Here is a 25,841-nt window from a genome sequence, read left to right as displayed (position 1 = left end):
AATGTTTGATTTGAAAAACCAAAAACTAAAAAAATAACAACAAATTTTTCTGGGCAGACGTTATTTCAGACACTGCTTTACCCTGGAGTGCCATGTCTAATATTTCACCGCATGGTATAACAAATCAAAAAAAGACAATTTAATTTGAGCTAAAGTTTTAACTCTTACTCATACTAAATTAAATGGAAGCCTATTTTAGTACAACATGTCAACATGACCATGCATGTGTATAATTCAAAAGCAAGCATTTGGATTGGAATTTGCCCTCATCAAACTTTTTAATTTCCCTGTTCGAAATCTCAAGAGAATCCCCTCTCCCCATGTAATTAATTCAATGCCTCCATAAAACTAGGCAAGTCGTGCATGATAATCCGAGGGAATCAATATTGAATATGCACTTGAATAACGATTAGAAAGAAAGATTTAGCGTCGGTGTTGGCGAGGCAGCGTAGAAACTCTTGAGTGTCTTCCATCCATTAGCATCCTTTAATGACTTTGACATTCTTGCTGAAGCGGCTGAGGAGTGCCTCAGGAAAGAATCATTGCAAATAGATAAGTGCTTTGGAGTGTCACCGGTTGGGCCCTGATGTGATGCCTTAGCTTCTTCTTTTTTCATTCCGGTCTTCTCGACAAAAACGTGGAAATCGGAATTCAACCAAGCTCAGCTCTTGCAAAAAAAAAAAAATGCTGAGTCTCTAAACGATATCCTCTTCCAATCCATTTTTTTCTTTCCGCATGGTTTCACTTCTGCTGTGGATGGGAACAGATGGCTGCAAAGATTTGTTCCGTTGAGCTGTGAGAAGCCGGACATTACAGCAATTCACTCATTTCAAATCAATACAGAATAAAAATAAAACCGATATTCTCTTTACACTATACAGTAAACAGCAGTGGTCCACAACCTTTTCCGTACCATGGACCGGTTTAAGATCTGATGATATTCTTGCGGCCCCTAAAAATGATAACATGAGTTAATATATCAATATAAATAATAATAATCCTATTTCCACTGAGAACTCTGCAGATCCACATGGGAAAATGCATTAGATTCAGGGTTTGCACGGGTGCTTGAAATCCTTGAAATTGCATGAATTGTAATACTGTGTTTTCAAGGATTGAGTGCTGGGTGGAGTGCTTGAAAATGCTGGCATTAGTTTCTATGGTATCGTCCTATGAAGCGTCATCTTCCCCAAGGGGGCGCACCCAAGAGGACAGGTGCATTCTACATCTAAACAGGGCACTATGAAGTGTGTATTAGTGTATGGAATATGTATCAATTATGAACATTTATTATGGGCCATGCAAAAAAATGAAGGTAGTGTTTCCTAGTGGTAAAATACAATGGGAAGAACTTCATGCAACTAAAAATGTAGGTTACATATTACCAACATTTTACCAGTCACCTATATGGGGAGAGATTTGTCTCAAATATGTTTACGCACGTATTAATCAGATCCAAAAATGTATTTGCAATTTAGTCAAGATCTACAAATCTTGTCTTGGTAAATGCACTCGCAAGTTAAAAATTATGTATATCAGTGTTATATTTGTGGCTCTGCAAAATACATGATTCACACCAGACTTTATTCTTCGATGGCACTTGAGAAATGAGGGAGTTTATTTTGAAAGTCTTAAAAAAGTCTTTAAATTTGGCCATTAAGAAGATGTATGAACCGTCATCGAGGCGGGGAAGGCATCAGATCCATCGACTGGACCACTAGTGATTCAGACGACACACGAAAAAGTTGTAGGTTGTTTCTCGTCACACTATTTCTAGTCACGGTATCAGATATGTTATATCAAAAATGGTATAAAATTATTTCAATTTTCTCAGTTCAAACTAAGCATTAAAAGTGAAAAACATTTTAAATATGTGCGCCCATTTGTTTACGTTCATCTTTCAGGACAACGGAATTACTTCCCGCAATGCTTTTCTCTTCAACCAGTTCATAAAGACCAAATTACTTCCAACAATGCCTTTCTCTTCATTCAATTTAGAATCGCCAACCTTTTCTGTCACAAAACTATTGCTGCCCAGCCCAATAATAACATCAACAATTTGGTACTCTGAATAAAAATAATGTGATGAGATAAAACGTAATACCTTATCATATGTGTCTTCTGAATCTGTAGTGGCCTAGTGGATAGGATCCGGCGAGCTCCAAGGTGCGATCTGGGTTCGATTCCTGTTGTATCCAATGTTATGCAATTGTGATTTATCAATGCACATATATGGTACTTTTTTACTTGTGCACTTTATTTATGAGGGAATATCACAAAATACAATTTTTGGGGGGTGCGCCTTAATATGCGGTCGCCTTATAGTGCAGAAAATATGATGAATACATTTGGGGGGGTTTAACTTCCCGATTACATTTAAATCAAAGCTGCTCTTGTGTATAGCTCTTCTGTCCGACAGTTCAACCTTCGCAGCATGTCAGTGGTTTGCTTGAGCTTGCCAGGACGCCTAAGTGAATTATTTAACATTATTAAGATTTCACACGCCGGGTCAAATGCAAGCCCTTGTGGCAGATGTCGTTTCTACACCGTTGCCCTCCTCCATGTGCATGGTGTGGTGCATTTCATCTAGCCTGGTTATTGAAGTCCCTAGTTTTTGCAGGGGTTGCGATAGTCAAAGCCTGCGAAGTAGAAACCATTATTTATATATTTATTTGTTAAATACTGTTATACAGTGCCTAGCGAAAGTATTGTAATTTTCAGAATTTTGTCCTACATGTTGTTAATTCTCAGAATGTATTTTGAGTTTTTCTATAAATTTGAACCCTGAAATATGGAAATATGTCTAAAAAGTCCCTGAGAGCCCAATACTTGTATAAGACATGTCTTCTACCAGTGTCTGAAATAACATCTTTTATCTTGAACGTACAACTTACAAAACGTCTCTGCCCGGGTGGCCGACAATTTTATTTTTTCAAGGGAAAAAAAAATATATATTTTTTTTCTTATTATTTTTGATTTAAATACAAATACAACATTTTATTCCGATTTCGAAATCTTTGTTCGTTTTGAAATTTTCGGAATTTCGGTTCGTTTGGAAATTTTGGAATATCTGTTCATTTGGCAATTTGTATACTCTGCAGCCAATCAGAAGCCTGCATAGAATAACTGCGTGCTTCCGGACTTTCCCGAGTGTTATAAGGTCGTGCATTTGCATATCATTTTCCAAAGCAGAGGCACAGAGAACACAAGAAAAATGGATAAGTGGTTAGGAATTGTTAAGATTTGTCGATTTAATAGCGCTCTTACTCGTGGTATTGCGGTAAGACGTTTTCCATTGTGTGACGTCATTACGCACTCACCATTCTTCGATTTGCTAATTTTTAATTGCCATGTTGAATAGAGCCGTGTTCTTGTTTGCGTGCTGTTGAGTAATAAATATGCTTAAAGGCTGAACCACAATGCCTTCTTATCTTCTCACACATGAGGAAACTGCACACTTTGACACATCCTTCCCAGTAATCAAGCTAAAACCTCTGCCCTAGAAGAAATATTCAAAAGAAGTTAGCAAAATGTATGACACTACCAAACGTAAACATACATTAAAGCATCCTGGAAAGAGGAGTTTGCGTGGCTTGTAGCAGACGAAGCGACGCAATTATTGCATGAATGAAGATGAGTTAATACAGGTACATACTGATGGCAGATGGAAAACAGCCATGTCATATACATGCAATGAATGTTAGAAGTAGATTTATAATAAACTTAATTTTAAAGTGTTGTTCTGTTATATTTTCTGTTTATCATTTCTTAATACTTTGCAACAATTGTGTTGTTGTTTTTTTGCCGATGAGTCGTCTTCTTGTGTTTCAAGTTGTGAAAAATGGGGCAGGCAACTTTATGGCTGGGCAGGCAACTTTTCAGAGTTGTCTGCCCTGGTGTCCGCTAACTTTTTCTTATTAGTTTCAGACACTGCTTCTACTCAGACTAGAATGCCATTGACACACACACAGACATAAGGAGAAAAGGGGCAGGGCAACTGTTTAGCCAATCAGAATGCAGAACACAGTGAACAATTAAAATTCGCAAAGTAGCAAAACTGCGAAGAGTAAACCGTGATACAGCAAGAGATTACTGTACTTCAGTCCAGCCCTCCCTCCGTCCTTACGCCGGGTCCACACTCTTTGCCTCCAGATGGCACATTTACTACTCAAGTGTCCCTCGCCACATTACTCAAATGTTATCACCTCTGTCTGGGGAAAAATCCATCTGTGCTTACTCACAAAGCGGACGATCCATCATCTTGACTCCGATATCGAAACAATGACAGTAATGACAGCCACGGATGGATCTTGGTGCAACACAGCGCACCGTTAAAGTGGCAATTTTTTCCCCCAAAATCAATTTTATATTTGAAGATGAAGTTGTCAGCAGAAATCGTATTTTTTTTGTTGGAGAGAGGGAGTTTAAGTTTTCTCCATATTTATAGAGAAAAGCTGTTTATCTGACTCGCATTGTTTGACAGCTCTAATTAGACCACAGAAGAGTTTCTGCCACTTTGCGCTCCAGTCGACTTTGGAGAGTCAATGAAGGATTTACGGTGGCTTTAGACTGCAAACACGAGGCCTCCGGTCTTGCTGACTAATTGGGTGCAAATGCTGAGGAGCTTGGGATTGTGCTTGTTTGGTCCATGGGAACTATTTTGTCCACCCCGAGTCTTTGAGCTCCAGCTTTCTTGTGCAAATGCGCCAAACAAAATACCTAGAATGAAAACTACTGTATTAGAAAGCCTCTAAAAAGGTACAGAGGCCCTTAACCCTCGTGTTGTGCTCATTTTGAAAACCATCTCTGTACTTTTCCATTCATTTTACATGGAAATCTGAATAAACACATTGCATTTCTAGTTTTGAGACTGGTCTAAGAAATGTCCTAAGAAAGAAATTCAGGTACTTATGTGGAGCGGATTTAAGTTACCTAGTCAATAGTGTATTAGAGTAAGAGTACCGTTTCTTCTCAACAAATCCACTCAAATATGAGTAAAAGTAAAGTCATTTAAAAATACTCCCAGAAGTACATAATGTCCCAAAAATTAAGTAAATGTAACGGAGTAAATGTAAGTTGTTACGACTCACCTCAGTAGAGTATATAAGGTATATTCTATTCTATATGCATATATATATATATATATATATATATATATATATATATATACATATACATATAGGGCAGCACGGCGGGGCAGTGGTTAGCGCGTGTGCAGCACAGTTCTGGGGTCGTGTGTGGGTTCAAATCCAGCTACCGGCCTTACTGTGCGGAGTTTGTATGTTCTCCCCGTGCTTGCGTGGGTTTCCTCCCACATTCCAAAAACATGCATTTCAGGTGAATTGGCCGGTCCAAAAAAATTGTCCCTAGGTGTGACTGAGCGAGTGAGTTATCTGTCCCCGTGTGCCCTGCGATTGGCTGGCAACCAGTTCAGGGTGTCCCCTGCCCACTGCCCGGAGATGGCTGGGATGGGCACCAGCCCCCCCGCGACCCTAATACGATAAGCGGTACAGTAATGAGATGAGATATATATATATATATACAACGACATCATTTTGAGGTCACTTAAAATTAGAAACATTCTTATTTTTAAAGGATAAGCACAGTTTTGTTTTTTTTACAACGAACATAAAACTAAAAAAAAATACACTCCGTACACTGTTAATGTAACAAACGACAATTTCAGCTGCAAATATCGGGTTTTTAATGCAATATCTTCTTAGGTGTATAGAGGCCCATTTCCAGCAACCAGTGTTCTTATAGTACCTTTTGTTTGCTAATTGCTTTGGGAGGTGAATGGATCATTAGAAAACCCTTGTGCAGTGATCTTAACACATTTGAAAAAAAGTTTGGCTTTAATTTCGTCTGAAGTGCTTGTGCAAAACTGAAACTCTTGCAAACACACTACCTTATACAGATGTAAAATTGTATTCATGCCTATGCTTACTTTGCACAATGTTGCCTTTTTTGCATTACCGCATATTGCACTAATCCCATCCCAAATCTGTATGTAACCTCCAATGTAAATATCTTCTGCCTCTACATGCCTACACTTTATTTTGTAAATATTTTGTTAATTATCTTTTATCTTTTTTTATTTTTTTATCCTCACAGTAAAATGTAAAACTGGAGTGCCACGTCCAATTTCGTTGTCACAATATGTTCAACCCATTTTGTAACAATGATAATAAAGGTATATTCTATTCTATTCTAAATGCTGTAAATTGTTGCCATGTTTCACAACAACTCTGCTGGAAAACAATGCTGCTACTGCTCCCTGGTGGCTTTGCTTTGCCATTGCATATCTCCCTCGTGATTAATGGCAAGCTGGCCTTAGTTTGCATAGCATTGTAATATGAAGCGTCATCGCCCGCTACGGGTCGCACCCAATTGGACCGGTGCATGCTACGCCTAAACAGGGCACTATAACATGTGTATTAGTGGAAGGATTACTTAACAATTTTAAACATTTACTATGGGCCATGCAAAAAATGAAGGTAGTGTTTCCCAGTGGTAAATTATATCAAAACAAATTCCTGCAACTTAAAATGTAGGCTACATTCATTCATTCATTATCTGCACCGCTTATCCTCAGTAGCTATCCGCGGGCAGTGGGCAGGGGACACCCTGAACTGGTTGCCAGCCAATCGCAGGGTATGTAGGCTACGTATATACTCATCACTTATATGGGGAGAGATTTGTCTCAAATATATTTACACACATATTGATCCACAAATTTGCAAATTACTCAACATATAAAACCATATGTCTTTACAAATACACACGCAAGATTACAAATAACATATGTACATAGTAGATCTTTTTTGGGATTTCCAAAATATGTGATTCACCCCGGATTTCTTTTAAATATCACTGGAGAAATGCACATTTGGCTTTGGAAGTCCTTAAAAAGTGCCTTAATTCGGCTATGAAAAGGGTGTCTGAATCATATGTAGGTCAAGCAGGTGTATATTTGTTGTGCAGCTTTTTTCTACGTATTTTGATTTATATGTGCATTTCTATATGATGCGTGCTTGAAGAAGCACTTGGTCTTGCGAGACGTCAGCCGGCAGCACTTGCCGGAAAAGTTCAGCGCTCAGCGATTCTGATAAACGAGGTACGCACTTTCCTCAGCTAGGCCATGCGTGAGTGTCTGACCCACATCTGGACCACTGGGTGACAGTTTGCTGAAGGGCTTCCAAATGTAATGTATACTCTGTCACCAGTGGGTTTGAGTGATAAGGGTATTGAAAGACCTGGATGAAGATATATACCTTAAATTCCGGACTAATAGCCGCTCCTTTTTTGTAGTTTTTTTTTTCCGGATGCACGCCGGGCGTTTCCCGCGAAACTCCCCAGTTACGGCGCCCGTTGGGTTAATTATGTCGCCTCTGCAAGTATCAGGGACTAGTGCAGACCAGAGAATCCGACTGTTTGATGAAAAGAAAGCATAGCAAAGGCACGCAGTAGGTGATGGCGCAATGTGATTTCTGCCCAGTGCTCTAAATCTCAAAGTGAAGAAATTCAAAAACGCGTGGGTCAAGGGCGGGAGTAGCAATGACTTCCTCCGGTAGCTATATGCCTCGTCATCCAATTAGTGAGGTGCATGAATGGATGAATGAGATTCCAACTGTACCTTTGGATTAAGATCGCCGTCTTAAAAGAATTGGCGAGGAAATGTCTAGTATAGAAAAGTAGCACATTGTGACACGATTAAGAAACTCGTGTCTGCAGTTGTCCATCTTCATCAACTAGTGCAGCAGTCAGTTTCATACCCGCAAGAGTGCGACAAAAACAAACCTTTCCCAAACAAAACTCGATGTACTGTACTGTCTACAATTCAGAAGCTTCATTTGATTTTTTTATGTCGTAGTAATAAGATTTGTTCTCCTCTCTATCACTTTCTAATGTACGTAAGGGATAGGAGAGATTAATATTAAAAAAAAAATGTTTAGAAAAAATATCAGTTCCCTGGGTCTGTTTTTGTTATTGTACGGGCTTGTGAATTGTTGTCAGTACAGAACATTGAGTTTTGATTTGAAAATGTTTTGTTGCACTTCTGCTTATATATTACTTACAATATTGACTGCTGCACTGGTTAAGACGAGACGAGTCTTTTAATCGCAGACCAATGTTTAACTTTTTGAACTAGACATTTCCACGCTTTTTTCTTTAAGAATGTAAGACTGGTGTGAATGGGTTAATTTTTTTGTCTGTTTAAGCCTGCGTCTTAAAATCTTGTGCAGCTTGTGCAAAAACAAAGCTGAGTTTCCTCCTTAGATTGGCGTGTGTTGTTTTCAATCAGGTGCGCTGTGTAGTCTATAATTTGTCCAAACCTCTCTATTTAGGTTCATTCAGGAGATAGAGATGAACATGGGTGCCGGCCAGGCCAAACAGTGCCAACTCCGGACCTTCCTGACGTACTACATCAATGACCTATTCCTGAACCAGGTATGTAACACCTTGAAATCGACTCAATGGTTATTATTTAGGACATTTAAGACAACCCTCCTAGAGAATCACGTTTTCTACAAGTACTAAAATCAGGTCTTCTTGATTTTTTAATATTACAGGTACGCACAGAGATCAACAAAGAAATTGAAGCAGTGAGCAAGGTTGCTGACCCCTTGAAGATCCTCGCCAGTGCTGATACGATGAAGGTGCTGGGTGTGCAAAGACCTGTGCTCCAGGTAAAGTACTCACAATTCGGACACCTGTATTTCAGATAGCAAAAATGATTGCTGTTCTGGTAAGCTAGAGCTAAATCAACAATCAGTTGTAAATTGTAAAAAAAAGCCGTGTAAAAGCTGGTATTTGAGATGCCTCGGGCAACATTTAGCATCAACCTTTCTCACAATTTACACCAATAACACTGTTGATTCCTTCAAAAACTGACTATCCACCTTCGGGCCACCATTTCTTAAACAGAAAAGTCCCAAGGTACTGTACCTATCTGTTTAGAATGCACAATTATGACATTTACATAATGTATACACAATGTTTTACTATAGTATGGTACCGTATTTGTGCAATGGTTAATCATTTAAAAAAATATCGCTGACCATTATTTAAAAACATTGTACGCAACGGGAATCGAACCCGAAACACTAGGTCACCAGTAACATAAATAACACACAAAAAGGCATTTTATTTAATTTTGTTATCAGTCTAATTTTATTCACGCTACCAGAAAATAATGATAAGAATGGAGAAAACTGACATTTGTCCTGAACGATATAAATACTGATACTTACGATCGTTCGTAATTTGAATTTGTTTCTAAAGTTGCTTCCGTGCTTTATTTTGTATGTTTAAGGTTTATATATGTAACCTTTATTGTTTTGTACTAAAAAAATAAACATTTCATAAAATAATATGCTCTATAAAGATAGATCAAGTTAACTTTAACTTACTTTTGGAAGATGAGCTTCAAGAGTTAGGCGACTTCCTCTCCATGGTTAAAAAGTGGCCAAAAAAAGCGATCCAACCATTTTCTCAACCGCCTTTATCTTTCTTATTCCACTTTCATTTCAAAGTAAACGGCTCGCCTCTTCTTTACACTTTTCGCTAACCATATTGAATGGATGCACGAGATATTAAACAATTAAAATGTCAAAGTTCTTAGCGCGCTGGAGATACAGTACATTATGTTTACACACGAACTAGGAAGAGGAAGCAGATTTCTTCTTCGGGGGTAGATGCTGGGTGACCTCTCACAGCGCCACACGCTGGTAGCGGCGGAAAGAAGCACTACAATAATGTCTTGAACTCGGAAAAAGGCGCACACAATACAAAATCTAACTTATAACAATGTCCGAAAAAATGTTCGTATATACTGTTTTTCGTAAGTCGAATGGTCGTAAGTAAGTAGGTCTGTAAACGCAAAAAGCAAGAGAATCAAGGCTTTGGTGTATCTGATTATAAAACAGTTATTGAAGGACATTAAATAAATAACTTGTAATATTGATGATGGTACTGTGTTTATAGTTAACGTTCTCAATGAATTATTTTAATCATGGCTAGACATGTTCAACAAAGTGTTTGTTACTTGCATGCTTAGTTTGAGCTGAGAAAAAGTGAAGCACATTTTATACTGATTCTTGCATAATGAAAAATTAGGGGTCCTCGGTATGCACGAGTGTGCGCTATACAGTTTGAATCTTTCAGTAAAATATCACAACTTTTTGTCCTTAGAAAGACTGACGCATTGGCTGTAATATGCCAGTTGATGTGCCTGCATACCCTTTGACTTTGATGGTGTTTTTTCCCCCAAATTTTTTTCAAAATAGTTTTTGTTGCCACCGTTTGATGTATACAATGTGTGCGTGTGTATATGGGCTCTGCAGCTGTTCATCTATGATTCTGCAAACGTTAGTGTCAGTTCATTACTGAGCGCCAGGCGCTATGTGTTCGAAATTCAGCAGGGTTTGTTTACGGCTCGGGCTGCTCCTTAACGAGAGGAGTGCAGAGCATCACGCTAATTATGCTGCCGTGGCTAATGAGCACACAATAAAATACTGCTTGTTTCTTTTTATTTTGTAGGAAAAACAGGGTTCAAACAGGTGCTTGAAAATCTGTGAAAATGCTTGAATTTTAATGTGTTTTCAAGGATAAAAAGTGCTTAAATTATGGGTGCAGTGATTGTAAATTCTTGAAATCTTTGCCATGTTTCTCAACAAGTCTGCTTAAAAATGATGCCAATACTGCTCTCTGGTGGCTTCGCTTTGCCATCGCAGTTCTTCTCTTGTGATTAACTGCAGCTAGCATTAGTTTGAATGTCATTGTCCTATGACGTGCCCAATAGGACAGGTGCATGCTTCATCTAGACGGGGCTCTATGAAATGTGTATTAGTGCAAGGATTACTTATCAATTATGGACATTTATTAAGGGCCATGCAAAAAAATTGAAGGTAGCGTTTCTCAGTGGTCAATTTTAATGGGAAGAACTTCCTGCAACTATAGATATAGGCTACATATTCCTTTCATTTTTACCCAACACCTATAGGGGGAGAGATTTTCTCATGAACAAATACATTTGTGATTTGCTCAAGAGCTTAGAATGATCTGTCTTTATACATAGAAACGGAAGATGAAAACTCGCATTTGTAAATCTTAGATATATTTGTGGCTCTGCAAAATGCATGATTAACACCAGTTGTTTTTTGACACCTAACTTCCTGCTTTCACACAATTACTACTGTACTCTTCTTATACACATATTACTAGAGACTTTCACACACACTATTCTACTCTCCCACACACATTACTATACTCCCTCCACACACTCTTTTATTCTCCCTCACACATACTGTTATTCTTTCACTCGCACCATTGAAATTGCTATTAATCTAGGGGTTTTTCACAGGCACTGTAATGATTACCGCACCTATCAGTGTTGTTTTACTTTAGTTGTTTCGGCTACCAAGACGATGCACACTGAACTGTGTGTATTTGTTGTTCAGTTCAACTTCAAACTGTATTTGCTGTCAGTATAGTAGTATATGTGTGAGAGTATAGTAGTTAATGTGAGAGAACATAGTAGTAACTCATGACAAAAAGTCATGAGTTTTACCGGTTTTCAGAGTTGACTGCCCAGGCATAAAGTTGCCTGCCTCATTTTTTTCACAACTTGAAACACAAGTCCCAAAAAAAAAAAAAAAACATTGTTGCAAAGTATTAAGGATTGATAATCAGAATATATAACAGAACAACACTATAAGTTAGTTTAATTTAAGTTGAATTAATTTAATTTAAGTTTGTTCAATTAAGTTTATTATAAATCTACTGATAACATTCATTGCACGTATATGACATCGCTGTTTTCCAGCTGCCATGAGTATGTACCTGTATTTACTCATCTTCATTCATGCAATGTTTGCGTTTGCGTCGTCTGCTACAAGCCACGTGAACACATCTTTCCACGATGCTTTTAATGTATGTTTACGTTTTGTAGCGTCATCAATTTTCTTAGCTTCTTTTGAATCTTTCTTCTGGGGCTGAGGTTTCGGCTTGATTCCTAACCACTTATCCATTTTTCTTGTGTTATCTGTTGCGTCTACTTTGGAATATGATATGTAAGGGCACGACCTTATAACGCTCGTGAATGTCCGGAAGCACAAAGTTATTCAATGCAGGCTTCTGATTGGCTGCCGAATATGCAAATTTCCAAACGAACCAAAAGTATGACATTTCCAAATCGAACGGAGATTTTGAAATCGGAATAAAGCAAACGTTTGATTTTTAAAAATAAAATAAAATCGTATGATTTTATTTTTTTTCTTGAAAAAGTTGTCGGCCACCCAGGCGAAGAAGTTTTGTAAGTTGTACGCCCGTCGTAAAAGATGCACGACCCGGGCAGACGTTATTTCAGACACTGGTAATATGTGTGAGAACGGTATAGTTAAATGAGTGAGAGACTATATTAGTGTGAGCATGAGGTTATAGTAAAATGTGTGAGTGTAAAGCAGTATGTGTATGAGATTAAAGAAGAATGTGTGAGAGAATATAGTAATGTGTTTATGAGAGAATAGTAGTGTGTGTGAGAGAGTATAGTAGTGTGCATAAGAGAATAGCTGTGTTAGCGCAAGGGTATGACTGTGTCTATGTGAGTGTATAGGTGTGCATCTATAAGAGTATAATATAATAATAATATATGTGAGAGCAAGTATGATTTACTTCTCAAGCCGCCTCTCATACATGCAAATGCGCTCACATACACACACTGTTGGTATCCCAACCTTGGAGGTGATGGGAGAAAGATGGAGAACTCAATATAGTTTCAGCACATTAGGCAGACTGTGCCAGTCCACAGCCACATATGGCAAACTATAGTAGGGGGAAGCACATTTTATTGACACATCTGCTCCACTTAGGGCTGTTGAAGCATGCTAAGCTCCGTTTGTGAGCTGGAGGTGTGCTTAGAGGGAGGTGTTCAGATTTTGCCTGAGTCTTCCTCATTTGAATGGATTAAAATGCTGTCAGTGTGTTCCAGCCGCCCCAAAAGAACATAATTAAACCAAGTATTTTCCAACTCAGAGTTTTAAATGAAAGAAAAAAATGAAGAAACTAAAAATCGGAAAAATGTCAAATAAAAAAGGAAACAAAAGAGAAGAAAAGGGAACATGGAAAAAAGGAAGAACTTAATTAAAAAATTAAAGGAAAAGAGAAAAGGCTGGAAAAAAGAAGAGGAAAAGATGAAATGGTGAAAAAGAAAAGAAATACAAAGAAGTAAATATGGAAAAGAAAAGAGAAAACCAAACGAACTTGAAACTTAAAATTTTCCTACAGTGGAACTTTTTTATTTTACTACATTCTATTTCTTTTTTCTGTTTTTTTTCAGGGGCGTTATTAAACTTATGTGCAAGAGAAAGAAAATTTAAAAAAAAGATGTCAGCTGTCAAGGTGAGGATCATCTTATGTGAAATGCATTTCTCGACCAACAAGTAATTTAATAAATGCATGTTTTCATGATAGTTCATATATTTTTCCTTATTATTAAGATCAATATATTTTTATTTTTTATTTATTTTTTTTACCACCAGGAGGGGCTAGATAGATGGTTAAATAGATAGATTATTCATCCCCGTAGAGAAATTCCCACTTCCAGCAGTATCTTTCTGTTAAAAAATGAAATAAACTATATAGAATACAAAAATACCCAATATATATATATATATATATATATATATCACTGTCCTTCTAATACCAGGAGAACAATAAAACCCCATATCACAGATCATTTTCTGAGCGCCACTACACACATACCTGTGTTAATCTTCATACAATATTCCATATCACTTAGTACTAATATAATTTGAGTTTTTTAGCATCTTTTCATTTTGCAAATTCTTGTATTTCTGGCTCGTATCAATGACCCGTATCCCCTCGCTAAAGGAAAGGGTTTGCAGTCATGTGGTTACCTTATCTCTCCACACGAGTAGGTCATATTTTTGCCTCCTTCTCCTTCACGACCATGAAATTTATGGCCGCATTTTGCAAGGTATCGGCTTTTAATAAATCACATGCCTTTCTGCTATATCGCGTTCCCTTGTGTGTCAGTTTTGTCCGACTTTGTGGCAATCGCTGCATAAGAGTCAAGGTGACAGAGCGCCTATAAACTAAAGCCGTACAACGGGGGGTTAATAAGTAGTATCGATACAGGAGATGATTTCCCTATCACCAGTCGACAGTGGTTCCCAAAGGGGTCTCGTGTGTATCGTGTATGTATATCATTGAGTAATAATACGATTATGACTAGCCTGACACAGCCTGGCTCTCTATGTTCCCCAAGGTCCAAGAGATAATGTCCATAGAGGTGAATGTCCATTCAATGCTGATAAGCTCAAATCCATTTTTTTTTCATTGCTTTTATATTTCACAAGCGTCCGTGTGTGGGAATCAGCCAGTGAATCCAACGCACTAGCACATGAGCGCCAAGATGCTATCTGTCCAGTTCTGATTGATTCATTTAATTAGAGTAAGATAGAGGCAGAATAGAGGGAGAGCGGAGGGAAGCAAGGGCTACGGTTACGCTGTTGGAAAGCTCGTCAAATTGGCTCCATTTATCTTGGTCCAAACACACCCCCAAAGCACCTGCACTCCGCACCGCCCTGTTGCAAAAGCTCCTACACCAGGGGGCTTAAATTCAGTTTACGTGGACGCCGCCGGCGCTAAAAAAAAACATTGATTAAAATTTTCCGCTGTTCTCAAATATTTTTTGTCAATTGTTTAAAAAAAATAAAATCTGAAAATAATAAATCAAGAACTTATACTAAGATAACCTGATCATTCGTAAAATATACATTTTTCATCAGCTCCTCTCAAGTGGTGGGTCAGGACCCAAAAGTGGGTCACGGGCCTGTTTTCAGTGGGTCGTTGGCCTTTGACTTGGCAAAAGGTTGCTAAGCAAACAAAAGTAGCTCATTTTCAATTCAATTCCTTAACAGTTGAAAGCAATAATTCCCTGCAAATGCAAGTTTAAACCCGCTATTGCACACCAGAGAAATACTCGTAAAGTTTATTACATGAACATGGCGAAACCCAGATATTGTAATCTGTATATCGTGCTTAATGGGGACCAGAACACCTCACGATATAGATAGATGGAAAGATACTTTATTCATCCCCGTAGGGAAATTCACACTTCCAGGAGTATCTTTGTGTTGAAAAATAAAACAAAATAAAAGATATAGAATAGAAAATACCGAATATAACGTGTTGATATAGAGTATTTAAACAGTGCTACGGAAAATGCACACTGTAATAAGAATAGGGTAATATGCAAATGTGGGGGTGGGGTTTAATGTGGGCTTTTACTCCCTTGAGTGGAGTTAAAGAGCCTCATGGCATGAGGAAGAAATGATCTCCTCAGTTTGTCCTTGGAACAAGACTGTGACAGCAATCTGTCACTGAAGCTGCTCTTCTTTTTGGAGATGATGCTGTGTAGTGGATGTGATGAATTGTCCATTATTGACCGCAGCTTGTTCAGTGCCAGTCCCTACAGTTGTTTACGAAAAGCCAAGTAACCCTCCCATTTTAACATGCGCTCTGCCGCCCCCCTTTTGCAGCAATAGTCATAGATGATGGATCACAGATGCAGGGGTGCTGTCCATTTTAGGGGGAAAATAAATGAAAAATAAAGCCGCCACGTATGACACAAGTAGGCTCCACCAGCAACCCCTCTATGCGATATACGATCGGGGATATTGGATAGCGGCCGCACAAGTGCACTTCACTTTTTGGTGGATAGCAGAATAGCCGCCAGGCCCAACAAAAATCCTGCGCTGTTTTTTTTTTTTCTTTTTTTTTTCAATGCTTTTGAAATTTCAATATTGATGGAAATATTATTACCTGAAGTTTTTGGGGTTTTGCAGGTCATTATATTTAAAAGAAAATGCGAATCTATTCTACTATTTCTGGTTTAAAGTGCATTTTATTTGATACAATTGAGAAGTGGAATTGTTCACTTGATTCGGGTCGCAGCTTGTAATAAGGTAGGATGGTGGGCCTTCATGTCAGACCAGTTGAGAACCACTGTTTCAGAACCTTATTTGAAATAATAAGCCAGGTGTGTCAAACTCATTTACCTCGGGGAGCACATGGTAGAAAAAACATTCTTACGGGGTCGGGACTAGTATAAGAATGGCATAAAAATTGTGACATAGCTGAAGGGTCTTTTCAAAGGCTCACCATTAAATTATGATTCAGGAATGTTATATTTAATTATAAAAAGAGTATTGTTTTTTTCCCCTCATATTTTTTCCTTCACTGAGATTAAAATAGTAGTGTTACCCTTGTAGTGTTTATCAACAGAGTATATGTTCAAAAGGACAATGATTGAATTAATATCCAATACTGCTCATTTAATTCATGCACAAAAGACAAAAACGTTTTTAAATTATTTATTTATGATTTAAAAGTGTTTCTACTTTTTGTTTTAACAAAATGTTTCCCTGAATATAGGAATTTGGTGTTAGGTTTAATATCCATTATAGAAAGGAGCTCAATCTTCTTTAAAATTCTGCAAAGACACACAAGTGCTATTTTTTTAAAATTTTGTATTTTTCAAATTGTCTTGAACAGCATGTCCGGGATTTTTATCTGAAATGAAATAAAAATAAAAATGAGGGTGTTTTCTCAATTTGATGAATAGTAGTCAACAAATACAGCTACAGTGAGTGCTTTGCGAGTAGCGCCTGGCGTTGGCGACATCCAGTGGACATATTTAAAACTGTAAGGCATTGTTCGACGCCGTTTTTCCTATTGTGCTTCTCACAGCACAGCATTGTTTTGTTGGCCACATACAATAATGTCGTCCACCACACTTTGCCCGCAGGGCATTAGTTTGACTCATTTGAAAAAAGATGTGCGAATTAAGTTTGATCATCTGAGGCCCCCTGCAGGCTATAGGGCCTTAAACACTTGTCTGGTTTGACGAACATCCTATTTACAATGGCCTGGTTTTTGGGGCTGTGGTTTGCTGAAATGTGTTCATAAGAAATAATTGCATGAATCATGGTGTCAATTCCGATAGAGGATTGTGTTTGGCTGCTTGGAGTGGTGAGTGGTCGGTAGTTGCAATACCCGTTTTGCCGCCAAAAGGCGTTGGGGACCCCACAAGTGTGTTGCTATTTATCGGGGGTGCCTTGACGTGAAATTTAGTTCAAGACTCTCGCTGAGGACTAGGGTACAACTGTGTTTATTTTCACAAAAAGCGATGATGCCGATTCGTAGCCTATGGTTCACATACAAGCACATACACACACACATACACACACACATTGGGAATTATAAGGTCGTTTAGACTAGATATCATTATTATTTATATTTTAACTATGACATGTGTTGTCTGTAACACTGTCTTGCCGAGAAGAAAGGTAAGGTTAATCAATTCTCGTCAAAATAATTGAAAGATTAATCAATATATAGTATCTTTGTAAATCGCAACCCTTATTTTACACGTGATTTGTCTATCACATGCGTGCAGAGCCACCAGTCATCCGCTAATGATGCTGACCTTTCAGCATTTGTGTTCAAGTGTTTGTGCATGTCTGTGTTTGTGTCTATCTGTCTTCTATATCCCCTAATAACAATGACCTATGTGTCTGTCATGATGTGTGTAGGCAATGCTTATTTGCTTCCTGCTGATTGCTTCCGTGCACCAACATACTGGCACTTGGAGCAAAACGGGTAAGGGGAGGCTTTAATAAAGCAGACCCCATGAACCCATCAGAGGCTGCGGCAATCACAGCACAATATACCTGTTAGCTTCATCAAACGTGCCCTGTGATTTGGACTTCAGTGTCAGTCGAGTGGGTTGATTTTTGTGTGTGAGGGGCTACCACACACACAGAAATCTCCCGGCTCATTCTTAAGCAACCTGAAGCTGTTGTCAGCATCTGACGTTGACTTTGTCGTACCATCAGGGTAATTAGTCGAAATTGAGTAGCTTTTTGAGCAGTTGGGACTCAGGAGGCATTGGCTCAGGTGGTAGAGTGCTCGTCTTGTGATCAAGAGGTCACAGGTTCGATTCCCGGTTCCTCCGTCTTATATGCCGAAGTGTCCCTAATGCCCCCTGTTAGTGTGGAAAAGCACATAAACACACACGAAACCCTATGTAAACACTTAAAAGGTACGTAAAAACATGAAATGTACATAAACACGCACAAAAATGCACATAAAAATGCACAAAAACACGCAGAAATATATGTAAACACACACAAAAACATACTTAAACACTGAAAAGGTACATAAACACATAAAATGTACATAACACACACAAAAATCTACAAGAACAAACACAAAGACGTACAAAAATATGCACAATTTGGTACATAAACACTCACGAAAACCTGCGTAAACACTTAAAAGGTGAAGCACATTGTAAAGCCCTTTGGGAGGTCTTCGTTGACCTAAAAAGCACTATATAAATGCGGACAATTTACATTTACATCTACATGATATATGCTTAGACCCCCATGTCTTAGGATACCCCAAAATCTTCAACTATTGCGCTTGCTCTGTGAAAAATATTTTGCTGCAATGCAGGGCTGCAACAATTAGTCGGCATTGCCGACAAATATGGATAATCGAATGAATCCCATTGTCGACTTTTCTTGCCAGACATATTTTTACACCACTGTGCGCCATCTCTACATAAATATAATCTCTGCTGAGAGTTGCTCATGGGAAGTAGTGTCTCTGTCTCTAACGGTAACATACAGAAATGATGGCATCAAAATCAAGTACACGTACCAAAACGTCTAAAGGTTGTGAGCATTTTAACCTGGATATGGCAAATTATGCTGCATTCCAGAAAAGTGGGAAGTGAGAGTTCTTCAACTTAATACTGGGAAAAGATCATTAAAATGACACTCGAGGGGGGAGGTCCTAGTTGCAAAATCAGAGAAAGAAAATATACCCTGACTTCATAGATTGTTTCAATCAGACGTCACTCGACAAAATGGCGATTTCCATGGACAAACACACAGTGAATGGTAAAACATAATTTACTCGATTACATTGTGCGCTATTGTGTTTTCCCTCCATAATTTGAGCGCTTCCCATCAGCCATCTTTGCTATTTACATTGGCTTGGAATACTTTGAGGTCAGATCTGGTACCAGCCGAGTCGGAGAGATCTAACTTCCTACATTTCTGGAATACAACATTAAAAGACCACTTGCTAAGTTTTCAAAGCAGACCTTGCATGTCATGGCAGTAACTCGTTGATGCACGAACATTTTAAGAAAACAGTCGGATATTTGAAGTAGACGGAGTCTGACTCCACTCGGGTTCAATTAACATTCAAGCCAAAACAGTTTTGATGATATGCATTGAACGTTTTATACCCGTATATTTTGCTATAAAAGAGACCTTGAGCTTAATGCCGGACTGAGCCTGAAAAACATTTTTGAAAGAACAAATGTTGGCAGTTAAAAACATTAAACATCAATTGTTAAAACTATTTAACTTCAAACAGTTCTGAATCATTAAGTTTGTTTGACTTTGCGGTTGACCATTGAATGTACAAAATGCACATATTTGTTTTATTTACTGTTCAACTGCTGCTTAAGAGCCAGTCTTCTTTTACAAAAGATGGTTACTTACTTGAATTTATTTTTTATATGCCTGTCCCTAAAAAATAGACAAAGGTTTATTTTTGGATTTATGTCTACTGACTAACCACTCTGACTAATTTGTTTCAGATATGACATGAGAATTTAATTTCAGTACAAATCCGCAGTATGTTTATTAAAAGCTGTATTTTTCATTGTACCATCTTGTTTTTATTATTTTTTGCTACAAAAGAAAATTTACTTTTTTTTACTAAAAAAAGAAAAAAGATACCATTGTCTGATTATTTGACTCATTGTTTCAGTAGTTAATTGCAGCCCTACTGCAATTTATATCCAGTATGTATATTATCTAATATAATAACAATGTTTCCATCTTAAAAACCCAATCAACTCTTTTGTTTTACTCTGGAATGAATTCATTTATTCCATAGAAAGAGATAATTTGCGCCTGTTGAGTGCTAAATTGATTGAACTAACCACCAAGCACCAATAAAGAAATAAAAAGGTAACTTAGAAACACTAAATGAAACTGAAATGACTCAATGACTTGGATCCCTGAGGTGCAGCCTACCTACTACCTTGCTTTTGTTATCTTACTCTAAACACATGTGCTCCACTCACTCATACCCAGTGTTAGTATGCCGCAAACTAGGTAATACACTCTGAGTATATGTGTATATTTTGCTCTTAGTATAAAAATAAGTTTCTGGCCGCCTGTTCTGCCAGTGAAATCACATGCGGCTGATCGTAAATGTATGAAGCGAGAACAGTGTCAAAAAGGCTTTCTCAGAAAAGGACGCAAAAAGATGATTCATAACTGTAAGTGTTCCTTCCTTCTAAATCAAATATTTAATGGTTTACAAACATTTAAAACACTCAAATCAATCATTATGGGTACAAATCCTCTTTTTGCTTATTTGTATAGGTACGCCTTGATCTTACTCCAATGATGCTATTGCAAGGCTTCCGCTATGGGCGAAAAGTCGTAATCACCCTGAAAGTAAATTTGGAATTCAGTCGGCAGATGCCAGCTAAAAACATGCCCTCTGGTTTCAAAAGTTTTTTTTCTTTCTCGATAAAACTTCGAATTAGCACATGGTTCCATTGTCTTCTGTTAATTTTCTGTGGATATTTGTTGAACAACTGCCACGAGTTTTTGCTATGTCTAAATGCTTTATACATTTAAAATTGAGCGCGTCTGTAGTGTTATTATGATCGAATTTCAACTGTACTCATTGGTCTTTTTCTAATCTGGTATGATTGAAATCCATTACTGTATGTTAACATCTACACAGTTTGTGAGCTTTCTATGGAACTTTTTAAAAATCAAATTCATGTTAGTAATATAATTTAATATATTATTTTTCACATTATACACACACATATATATATATATATATATATATATATATATATATATATATATATATATATATATATATATGATAGGCCGGCACGGACGAGGGGTGGTTATTGCGCAGCCCCATGATGCAGAGGTTCAGGGTTCAAGTCCAGCTACCGCGTTCTCCCCATGCGGAGTTTGCATGTTCTCCGCGGTCTTGCGTGGGTTTACTCCGGGCTCTCCGGTTTCCTCCCACGTTCCAAAACATGCGTTTCGGGTTAATTGGCTGGTCCAAATCATCCCCAGGTGTGAATGAGCGAGTGAGATGTCCCCTGCCCACTGCCCGAAGATAGCTGAGATGGGCTCCAGCACCCCTGCGACCCTACTGAGGATAAGCTGTGCAGATAATGGATGGATATATATATATTATATATGTCAAAATATGGGCACTGCCATACAATGACCTGATTCCTAAGGGTCATATAATTATCGTGTATGTCATTTTTGCATTGTAGGATATTATTCTTGTTTAAGGTGCACTCATGTAAAACGCGCACCCCTGATTTTTACTTGGAATTTGGCAAAAAATGTCATTTTTTCGTAATATTTTGTTTTCTCAGCTCAAGCGGCAATGTTAGTAACAAACGTTGAATATATGGGGCTAGGATTAAAATCATTTATTGACTACATAATATGAAAATAAGTTTTACAATCTACAAGTCATCATGAGAGTTGTTTCCCTCAAGCGTGATTTTCACGTTTTTTTTAATCTCTTAGGACGATCTTCTGTTTTCTCCATTTTCTAGCATGTATTTGCCGTGAATAAAATAAGTGATTATGAGATAACACCTCATGCCTTTCTGTTCGACATATATATCATCGTGGGTCTCGTGGTCATGATTCCGAGCTCTCATCACCGCGACACAGGTTCAGTTCTCATTGAACCCAATATTTTGCGATTGTGGTCAGCAATATATTTTGACTGACCAGTCAATTCAGAAATATAGTCATCCAATACCATACAACCTCATGTATACCATTCACCCAAACTTTGAGTTCTCTTTTAGGAAAAAGAAAATGCGTCTTCTACAAGAATAAATGCAGTACTATATTTCAGCTGATATGGGCTAAAACACACTCAGAAATTTATCTTAAATTAGTTTTTTTTTTTTTTCTCTTGAACTCCGATGATACACTTCGTACTGATATTGACTTAATGAGATGTGACTATAAGTACGTAGACTTTGTTATATTTTGCTTGCATCCAGTGAAATAATAAGCATGCAAGTTAAAAAAGGCAATAAAGAGATAATTGCCATAATGGATTCTTGCTCCACTGCAATGACTCAAATTGCAAGTTATCTCTTGGGATTGTTTATATTATGTTGTCATATTTCATTTTATGCATATGTTTTGGGTGGGAATGGCAGGAGCATAATGTAGCAGTCCATCTGCAAGCAGTCAAGTGTGATATTACTGCTCATCTTTCAATTAGAACACTTACACAACGCAGCATCGGACGCCGAGATGGCGCCCGCGAAAGAGACACGCTGTTTGCTTTTATGTACTCAATCTTATCAGCCCGCCAGCTATTGCGCCTTGATGGGAATTTATTCATTTATTTTTAGAAATATTTTCCAACATGTCATTGTCATCCATCTTTATGTTTTTATCTACCGTATTTACCAGACTAAAAGGTACACCCAACTACACCAAATTGGCCAAAATTTTGAACGTCCGTCCTGTGATCCAGTGCTACGTATATGTGGACAAAATTGGAAATGTGTTACCATATCTTTGCAAATATCGATCAGTCGATGAATTTTATTGCTGACCACAATTGCATTGCAATAATGACAACGGTGATCAAATTGGATAGCGGTGGTAAGAGCACCAAAACCTATCCACAAGGGACACAAATGATTGTTTGAAATTTCACATTGAACGCAACGGAAATCCAACCAAAATTGCGGCGGTGAGAGAGCCCGATCTTGTCCTGTATCACAAGGGGTACAGACGTCACCTAAAAATGCATTAAGTCTGATCTCATCATCACACTATGTTTAGAAACGGTAAGAGATATGTTAGCGTAGAGACAATAAGCATTAGGCATTCGAAGTGACAAATGGCTTGAATATGTGTCGCCATTAAGTTCATAAAGACCAAATTACTTCCCACAATACCTTTTTCGTCATTCAGTTCAAATCCTTGTGCGTTAATAAATATTTTGCGAGTCGGATGAATTTAAATGTCTGACAATATTCTTGCGGCCAAATAATATAATCAACAATTTGGTACCGTGACTAAAAAAGTGTGATGGTGTGATAAAACCTAATGCTTTTTCACGTGTATCACTAGTGCTCTAGTGGATAGGATCCAGCAGGCTTCACACCGTGATCTGAGTTCAATTATCGTCCAATGATATGCAATTTTAGTCAGTGATATATCCAGGAATATCCTCCTATATACTTATATTTATTGTGCAACCCTTCCCGTTACAATAATTTTAATTCCATGCCCCTATAGTCCGCTGTGATTTATGAATGAAAATCCTCTAAAACTCATTTTGGGGGTGCATCTTATAATCAGGTGCACCTTATACTGTGGAAAATACAATAAAGTGCAATCATTGTCTTGGGCTGTATGGCTTATTGCCGGTTTTTTCTTATGAGTATTTGATAGGTGTTTTTGTTTGTTTTTTCAGTATGTTGTTTGGCTGTATTATATGAGTTGTATGGCATGTGGGTGTTATCTGATGGTGTTGTACTGTAAATGTCTTTTCACACCGTTTTATGCTAATTTGTTTGCATGATGGGTTTTTCAAAACTTGTAATGTTACACGTGCTGTGTTACTGTGGAGAAGGGTGCTAATTACAATATTTTAACAAGCTTTGGTTGGCTTCTGCTAGTGAAGCGCTTGGATGTGACATAGTAGTATACCAAGAGATTGAGTTTGTCATCACTAGGAAACGTTAAACAAACGGTGTGCTTTACTCCTTGGTGAAAGAAAGATGAGTGAAAGATCTGCTGGGAATAATACATTTGTATCATTGTCTCTAACCACGCCATCGATCCATCCATTTTCTTCCGCTTATCCGGGGTCGGGTTGCAGGGTCCGCAACCTCAGCATGGAAGCCCAGATCTCCCTATACCCAGCCACCTTACACAGCTCATCCGGCAGGATCCCGAGGCGTTCCCAGGCTAGCCTAGAGATATAGTCTCTCCAGAGTGTCCTGGGTCGTCCCCGGGGCTTCCTGCCAAGGGACATACCCAGATCACCTCCAGGGTAACATCCTTAACAGATGCCCGAGCCATCTCAACTGGCTCCTCTCAAAGTGGCTCTACACTGAGACCCTCCGGGATAACCGAGCTTCTCACCCTATCTCCAAGGAGGATCCTAGCCAACCTGTGGAGGAAAATTAATTTCAGCCACTTGTATCCAGGATCTTTCGGTCATGAACTGTGGGTCTTGACCAGAGGTGAGGGTAGAAATGTAGGTCGACCGGTAATTCAAGAGCTTTGCCTTTCAGCTCAGCTTCTTCTCCACAACGGACTGGTCTGCATTTCGGCAGTACTACACCGATCTCCCATTCCATCCTATCCTCACTTGTCAACAAGACCCTAACTACTCCACTTGGGGCAGGATCTCATCCCCAACCCAGAGGTAGCTGGCAATATATATATATATATATATTTAGGCAGTGGACAGGGGTCACCTTTAACTGGTTGTCTGGGCACAAGGAAACGGACAAGCGTTCACACCAAGAGACAATTTGGAGTCACGAATCAACTTGCCAGTCATGTCTTTCAATTGCAATAGGAAACTGGAGTGCCGGTAAGAAACCCACAAAGGCACAGAGAGAACATGCAAACCCCGCACAGGGAGGCCAGCAGCTGGTTTTGAACCCGGGGCTTATAGCTGCTGGGCTGGCGCGCCTACCACTTAATTTCTGATATATACATAATGTTATTTTGCATTTAATTGGATAGGCTGCTAAAATGTGTCATAAAAATTATATATATATATATATATATATATATATATATATAATTTATATACAACAGCCTCACCACAAAGTTCATGCAGTCGTGCCAAGTGTGTACGTGGGAGCCATTTGCCGCGCGTCAAATAGGGGAGCCCAAGGGTGACTTTGCGCTGACGTTGATGAATGACTTGTCAAGAGCGCACACCCGTTGCCTGCCTCACCCGAGAGAGGGGCAAAACATGTAAAGAGCGACCGAGAGATCATCTTGTCTCGGGTCTATTATTTCGTCAGCCCAAATAGCAAAAAGAGGAAAGGGTTAAAGTACACTCTAACCTCCACATGACCTTGTGGGCGGGGGGTGGCATCTATATATCTAGCCTTTACTTTTCTTGCATTTCCATCCTTTCTAAGCATTAACACAACTCACGGTTTGTTTTTTCCCCCCCTGTTTTCTAATTGGTCACACCACTTAAGGAAATAAGGACCTTTAGCAACAGCTACCAAAGCATTAACAGCCCTTTTCCCGTCGAGAGTGCAGGGCAATTTTTTTTCCCACTTAATGGCAGCAGTTTACCCCATCAAACCACAGAGACCAGACTCTGATATTCCTCCGTGGCAGCGCTTTTAAAGTGGCAATGTGCTAAAAGAGGGGATGCAAAGTGCACAGCAGCTCAGTTTCAGGGCTTAATGCGGCAAAACCGAAGGGGGAATTTATGTGCTTTTCACTCAATAGCAATCGTGTATTGACAGTAGTGAGATGAAGAGATGTATAGATGCGTGTGGGCAGTGAATGTCGTCTCCGATGTAATGGTCAACGAAGACGGAGTAAAATGCTCTCTTCGCCAATCGGCTCCTTGATTACTTTTTAATGATTTCTGGTCCCTAAGACAAATGGCTGTGTTAAATGTGCTCAACTAGAGAAGGGAAAGCATTTGTT

The 25,841-nt window shown here is 38.5% G+C and overlaps 1 protein-coding gene across 1 annotated transcript in view; it reads left to right on the top strand.

Annotated features, from left to right (window-relative positions):
• exoc4 (exocyst complex component 4) overlaps positions 1 to 25,841 on the top strand; it is a 129,861-nt gene that overhangs the window by 64,410 nt on the left and 39,610 nt on the right. Inside the window, exons 12-13 of the mRNA XM_088348234.1 lie at positions 8,349 to 8,451; positions 8,574 to 8,690. Of these exons, the coding sequence (XP_088204360.1) occupies positions 8,349 to 8,451; positions 8,574 to 8,690 (220 nt within the window). The remainder of the gene's footprint in view (positions 1 to 8,348; positions 8,452 to 8,573; positions 8,691 to 25,841) is intronic.

The sequence above is a fragment of the Urocampus carinirostris genome, chromosome 11, assembly GCF_059441175.1.
Source record: "Urocampus carinirostris isolate Australia breed hairy pipefish chromosome 11, RoL_Ucar_1.0, whole genome shotgun sequence".
Lineage (NCBI taxonomy): Eukaryota > Metazoa > Chordata > Actinopteri > Syngnathiformes > Syngnathidae > Urocampus > Urocampus carinirostris.
This window is presented reverse-complemented; position numbering and strand designations above follow the sequence as displayed.